Source organism: Benincasa hispida, chromosome 3 (assembly GCF_009727055.1).
Source record: "Benincasa hispida cultivar B227 chromosome 3, ASM972705v1, whole genome shotgun sequence".
Taxonomy (NCBI): domain Eukaryota; kingdom Viridiplantae; phylum Streptophyta; class Magnoliopsida; order Cucurbitales; family Cucurbitaceae; genus Benincasa; species Benincasa hispida.
In genome coordinates this window covers 1,013,906-1,021,327 of record NC_052351.1, presented here as the reverse complement: position 1 = coordinate 1,021,327, position 7,422 = coordinate 1,013,906, and the positions used below count along the sequence as shown (strand labels likewise).

At 33.5% G+C, this 7,422-nt stretch overlaps 1 protein-coding gene and 1 long non-coding RNA gene across 2 annotated transcripts; one reads left to right on the top strand and one right to left on the bottom strand.

The window, feature by feature from the left end:
- Positions 1–1,199: 1,199 nt before the first annotated feature.
- LOC120074028 lies at positions 1,200–2,147 on the bottom strand. Its single transcript, XR_005480870.1, has 2 exons — positions 1,983–2,147; positions 1,200–1,872 (listed from the first exon to the last, which is right to left on the bottom strand). It is a non-coding gene; the product is annotated as an uncharacterized LOC120074028 (long non-coding RNA).
- Positions 1,784–3,672, top strand: LOC120074026 (PLASMODESMATA CALLOSE-BINDING PROTEIN 3-like). The gene is made up of 4 exons (XM_039027000.1): positions 1,784–1,925; positions 2,147–2,641; positions 2,958–3,000; positions 3,086–3,672. Exons 1-4 carry the CDS (start codon positions 1,865–1,867, stop codon positions 3,324–3,326), a joined length of 840 nt encoding a protein of 279 aa, XP_038882928.1. The 5' UTR covers positions 1,784–1,864; the 3' UTR covers positions 3,327–3,672.
- Positions 3,673–7,422: the final 3,750 nt, after the last annotated feature.

Sequence of the window (7,422 nt, the reverse complement as noted above, 5' to 3'; positions counted from 1 at the left end):
TAAATTTAATAGGATTTGTTGATAATAATATGATATAAATACTAAGTTTTAAAATAACCTAATGTCATTGTATTATTTCATCAACTAAATCTATACTATTTCAGCCCATTTATTTTATAAAATAGAAAAACAATACTAAAGTAAATAACCATCCGACATCCTCATATGCTATGTAGGAATATCAAATAATTTTACAAAACGGTCATAGAAATTATGACATTCAAAGTCCCTACGAAGGGAACACCACCAGGCTTCGCAAAAGTCAAAGCTAAAAAAACCAACATAACTGTAACCCACTTCACGGTTGATTCAATTTTTTTTTTTTTTATTTTTTTTAACACATATGAATGCGGACCAAGTTGTGCACATCTTGACTAATCTCACCGAACAACCTATGTGATCCTATAACATTTGAGTGTCGAGAAATTTTGTATAAATCATATGTAGGTGACTATCATAGATTGAATCCATCCCCTAAAAAATTCTTCATTAAACTCATGACCTTTTTTTTTATGACTACTTCAACTTAAAATATGAATCTAGAAGATAACCTAATAATTTGGTTTTAATGTACGTACCATGTTAGTTTATTAAATTCTAGTTACTTCATTAAATAGCCCACAAAGTTTAGTTTTTCTATAGAAAATGATTACAATATCAAATTTCCATACTTCTTGATTCAATATTGAAAAAGTAAAAGGTTCTTCAACATCATTATTCAACAAAAAAATAAGATTTAAGGTATGAATAACTATGTCAAGAGCATGACTCAATAGACATACACAAATTACCATTAAAAAAGTCAATAGCTCTAATCTCTCACTCACACCATGGTTGAACTAAAAAAAAAATGTTCTGAACAGCTACAGAAGAGCTACATGAGCTACATAATAGATCTTTATATTAATAAAATTAAAATTGAAAAGACCCCAAATATGGCAAATAGTATAACCATCTGGATTGGCCTAGTGTTTTGATAAATAAGTGAACATTCCTTTGATAAAGGGATAAGAGGTCATAGGTTTTATCCATGGTAGCCATCTACCTACGATTTAATATCTTATGAGTTTTCTTGATACCCAAATGTTGCATGTTATAGAATCAGACAGTGACACAGTCTGCCGAGTATGGTTAGTTCTGTTGAATTAGACTATTGGTGTAATTTAATAAGTATATGCCAGTTGAGTGGATTAGTGGGCTTGTTTCTGAAAGAAGGAATCAAATGCTTCTACAGAAAATGGATGCAGTGAGAGAATGATTTGATTCCTGTTTTGCTTGCTAAGTAGCAGAGCAGTGAGCTTTGGGACTAAACAGATTCTCCAGGGGACAATATTCTTGATCACAAACTAGAAGATGCAACTTGTGCATACAAAATCTATAACCCATAACCTAACGCACCTTTAACTTTCTGGTTCAGTACCATAAAAACAGTAAAAAGAGAAGCTCTAAAGAAGAGGGGAAATGCCACCACACGAAAACTGCAGAATCAGTGCTTGCCCTTATACCGCATTCCAACACCTATCAGATTTGAGTTCATAGCAGATATATTTTGCCTTTCCTTCTCCATATACCTTTTTCCATTTTTTAAAACTTCCCTTGCTTGCAGTTCCCAACTATTCAAATATACAATGCCTCCTCTCTCAAGTTTCCTCATATTCTCCTCCCCTTCTTTCTGACTCTTGATGATCCAAGAAAGCTTAGATTCTGTCGTCCAGCTACCTGTATATATTGCTTGCCGCCAAAAAGGGTAATTCTTCTTTACACAAACACATTTGACATCTGATTTCTACAAATCTTTGGTTCTCTATCATTGTTCAAAAATCTTTGAAGATCCAGAACCAAACATTGGAAGTAATTTGTAAAGATGGGTACCTGCATTCACCTCCATTTTGCATTACTTTCATTCTTGGTCTTCCTCAGTCTAGGTAAATCAGCATTCAATGATATTAAGTTAATCTTCTAATAATAAATGCATCATGTACCTGTTATTACTGCTAGTGTCTGGCTTTTCTTTCTACATTTCTTCTATTGGTTGTTCTATCAGAATGAAAACCAAACATAAGCTGTTCACTGTATTATAATCACAATGTGAAGAGGTATCACCTTTTCACATGAAGGAACTGACCTTTGCTTTTTGTGCCTTCAGGTTCAAGTATTGCACAGAGACCGTTCTTTGAAGCAAACCAAGAAGACTCTGTTCTGCAAAATCAAGAAGAACAAATACCCTACTTTTCAACTTCAACATCTAGCAATCAACTGGACACAATCCCCATTGTGAATCCAACCACCCCAGGTGGCACAACTCCGACCCAGACCCCGATTGTTAATCCACCGTCACCGCCAGCACAAACAATCCCTACCGGACCGATCATAACCCCAACCACCCCAACAACCACAGGCGGCGGAAGTTGGTGCATTGCAAGCCCAAATGCTTCTCCAACCGCTTTGCAGGTAGCTCTTGACTATGCTTGTGGCTATGGAGGTGCGGATTGCTCGGCGATCCAATCAGGAGGTAGTTGCTTTGAGCCCAACACCATGCGAGACCATGCTTCTTATGCCTTCAACGACTACTACCAGAAGAATCCGGCACCCACAAGCTGCGTGTTTGGAGGAACGGCGCAGCTCACCAGCACAGACCCCAGTAAGAATGATCATCACTTCAAGATTATTTAAATTCAGAATCATAACAAAAACATAGGCAAATAATCCATCTCCAATACTGAAAAGAGAAAGAGAAACAATACAGCACTAGGCATTCGGTCATGATTGATGCTTACTCTTTCATTTCATTTTGAAAACATAATGGAAATTCTGTTTCCTAAACAATAAATAAACAAAAAATTACACACAATCCACTTCCAATTTGTTTCCTTTCTACGAACATCATAGCATCCTAATAAATTAGATATCCATTCCTCAACTTGAAATGTGAACATCTATTTTCTTAACAATTGCAGGCAATGGAAATTGTCACTACGCAGCATCAAGATCAACACCAAGGTAAATTACAAAGTACTTCCTTCGTATAAATCCGAATTCAAATAACAGGAAAACAGTCTGATCTTACATGTTTATGCGAACGCAGCACAACAACACCAATCAATCCACCAACGAATCCAACTCCGATGCCGCCAGCAACCCCAACCATCACAACACCAACACCAACCGACACAATGCCTACCGATGCGCCGCCGACCGATACAGCACCGACGGACGCCAGCGGTTACGGATCAGAACCATCGGACACAGCAAGCTCCGCGATCCCGGTCACGAGCTACTTCTCTTTCGTCTTCTTGGGGTCACTTCTAATGGCAAATTGCATGTAAGAGGAAGCAGAAATCGACTCGGATCTGGTCTATTACAATCTGCAGACCGAGAAGGCGATTAGATTTTTTTTTTTTTTTTTTTTAATTATTTTTTTTCTTTTATTTTCTGCCATGTAACGTTTATACAAAGGATACTCGGGGGGAGGAATTAGAGTTTAATTATACTAAGAAAAGAGGGGAAAATGGCAGAAAATTATGCTAGGGTTTCTGCTATAATAGTGATAGAATAAATTCATAGCTAATATCTACGTTTAGGATTATATTCCCTCGGGAGCTATGTGTTCTCCAATTTAGTTCATGTTCAACTCTATATTCAAAAAAATAAAGTAGAAAAAAGTTCACAATTTCTTCCGTATCATTCCATTTTTCTTCACGCAACTTCAATTTTGATTTTTCTCTATTTTGTTATTTTGGATTTTTTTAGGTCGGACTTCCTCTAATCTTATGATGAAAATTTATTTTAATCCAATAGATACTTGAGATTTTAATATTTGATCGATGATTTGTGTCTTAACACGTTTAAATATCTCAGAATGTTTGTAATTAGTCTATGTGATTAAGAACTCAGTGGAAGCGGTTTTCCACTCTACCTTTCTAGGTTTTACAATAGTTTTTTTTACCTCGATGTAATATGAATCTTTAACCTTCATGAGAAAAATTCGAAAAAGAAACTTGAAACAAATGAAAAGGGCATGAAAGATAAAACAAAAGTAATGGATGAATTAAACATCGAGAGAAGAAAGTTATGGAGTGCATAAACCCCTTAAACATAAGAACAACTTTCTTACAATGCTCATATCAAAATAACAAGCAAGATGTGACAACTAAAGATGTTCAGAAACTACCCACAATTGCAAAAACAAGTTGATTTTTCTATACGATACTGAAAAACTAATGATAGCATGTCAGAAATAAGGGAGACACACTAGATACAATCTATTGGTTGGATGCTTAGAATATAGATATCCTTCCTTCTTTCCTCTTGTTTCCGCTTCTTTAGTTATGGTCTTTGACTCACTTTTCTTGACCTTAGACTTGACTTCTTCTTAATGTTCTAGCAATTTTTAAATAATTCGATCATTGCGTCAAACTACCTATTTTTAGTACAACAAATGTACGATTATAGACATTTAAAGTTCCAACTTTAAAAGAATGAATACTTGTTCATGTTAGTGTTGACGTACTTACTCAATACAAAGGGCCTGTTTGGGGGCCTAACATGAGATGACATGACATGGATTGATATATCATCTCAGTGTTTGGGGGCCTAATATCCATCTCACCGATTTCAATTGTTTGGGGGCCATTTTCCTTCACGCGTTTCGTATCTCACCGTTTCATTTTCCTCATGCGTTTGTAGTCATCGTTTCATCTTCCTTCTTTGTTCACGCGTATCGTATGTCATCGTTTCATTTTCCTTCGACTTCACGCATATCGTACAGTCCTCTCTCACGTCTCTCTCTACTGTCCCTCTGGAACCTTAGCTCATTCCTCTCAGGTCCGACAACCCTCTTCTCTCTCAACGAATCCCAGTCTCGATTTTCATCTCTGTTCTTCAAATATGTTGTTTTCTCACAGATCTGGTATTTTTCCTTTTCCCCTCGCTGCTTCAATCTTGTCCTAAACCATGTCCTTGCCGCTTTGACGATTCTCTGTTCACCCATAACCCATTGTACGATTTGTTTTTGGTCCTCGATGTTGCTTCGGTCATCGATCGTTGAATGCATGGCAGAGACTGGTTGAGGAATTTGCAGTTGGGTGGGGGAGAACATTGTCCACTTCAAGTTCGTTTTCTAAACCCTAGATCGACCATTGATGAGTCTTTCTCTTAAAATTTTCAATTTTATGTTTTGATTTTCCATGCCATGATTATTTTTTTCTAAACACGCAACCTATTGATTCTCTGTTCTTTGTTTTGTTTTGATCTTCAATCCGTGTCTTGTTCTGTGTCTTTCTCTTGAAATTTTTAATTTCATGCCTTGCTTTGATTTTCCATGTGATGTTTAATTTTTCTAAACATGCAATCTATTGATTCTTTGTTGTGTGTCTTGTTTTAATTTTCAATTTGTGTTTTGTCTTTCTTTTGAAATTTTCAATTTTATGCCTTGTTTTGATTTTTCATGCCATGATTAATTTTTCTAAACATACAACCTATTGATTCTTTGTTTCGTGTCTTGTTTTGATTTTCAATTTGTGTTTTGTGTCTTTCTCTTGAAATTTTCAATTTCATGCATTGTTTTGATTTTTCATGTTATGATTAATTTTTGTAAACAATCGTTTCTCTGTTCTGTGTCTTATTTTGATTTTCAATCTGTGTCTTGTTTTGTGTCTTTCTCTTTAACTTTTCAATTTCATGCCTTGTTTTGATTTTCCATGTCATGTCTAATTTTTCTAAACATGCAACCGATTAATTCTCTGTTCTTTGTTTTGTTTTGATTTTCAATCTTTCTCATGAAAATTTCATTTTCATGCCTTGTTTTGATTTTTTATCTTGTCCTCAACCTATTGTTCTGCGTTATTCTAATTCTAATGGCCCGATGAATTTTCAATTGTGTTAGTCTTATTAAATATTTTTTTTTGCACGTTTTCAATATTTTTCATTATTAATTATTTCATTTATTAAACTGTCCACCAACTTTATTAATGACTGTTCTGATTGTTTGCTGATTTTATTCCACTTGCGTATTTCCACTTTCTATTCAACCACTTCATTAATGTCTCAACCAATTTATTAATTGGATTTGAGTTCATTTACTCATAATGTAAATTTAATATTCTAAGGCCGGTCATACTCCATTTTATATATTCTGATTTATTTGAGGCTATTATTGATGTTCAACAACCACCCCTCTCCCTTCACTTTTCCTATATAACAACATTAGTCCACTATCAATTTGTTGAGAGTCCCGATTGCCCAAGAATTATTTTGTCAATTCGGTGGGTGATTTAACTTTGGTTTCTCCTTCTCTCCTTTCTAACTTTGGTTATGTTATTTTCATATTATGAAGTTCCTAACTTTTGGTTGTTTGGTGGGTGGTAGGGTGCCTCTTTGTGTTTTGATCCGGCAACCCGTGGACTTTCCATCTATATTGCACTTCATAGAAGTAACATAGTTACTTCTCTATTCGAACAAATTCTCTTCCTACATTTTAATTATTTATAGATTTTTTCTAACTTCTTTTTATTGTTTTGTTATGCAACCCAAACTAATACGAAATATTCAATTAGTTTGAGGTTGGTGTATTACTTTTTTTTTTCTTTTTTTTTCTTTTTTTTTTTGTTTCCTCCTTCTACAATGGATATATTGTACATACATTTTTTTGTAATGTCCAGTTACTATGTATTTTTCTTTTTTTCTAACTTCTTTTTATTGTTTATTTTTTTAATGTTTACATGCTTCTTAATGTTTAATAATTATGTTTTTAATGGATATATTGTACATTTTTATTGATAATTTTTAGTACAAAAAGTGTGAGATTTTTATTTTTGAAAGATGATGGTTAATAATGATGATTTATTTATTTATTTATTTACTTCTTAATAGTGACTAATTATCAATATTCTAATTAATTAATTTATTAATTTAATCATTTTTAATAATTAATATAATCACGTTTAATTAAAAAACTTATTTATTTATTTTATCAATTAAATAACTAATTAACATGAAAACCAATTAATTAATGTTAAGTTTAATTGATATCTTACATTTAATTAAGTGACTATTTATTTTAGTTTATATACACAAATTATTGAATTAAACACAGTAAAGTTTAATTTTCCTTCTCAGTAAAGTTTTGAAATTTTCACAGACCTTTGATCAACTTTGGCTAATGCAACAACTTCGAATAAATGTTTTTGTACAATAACTTTGGCTAATGCAATAACTTTGGCCAATGAATGTTTTAGTACAAATGGGATAAATAGGATTTCTTTAAAACCAATCTACTAGTTAAATCTTCGAATAAAAAAAGGGCAGAACAACAACACATTTTTTATCACTAATTCTATTATAAGTAATGTATTTCAATTGAGGCCTAATCCCTGATAAAACTATTTCCCTTCTTATATCCTAGGGTTTTAGGTTTCTATCCCA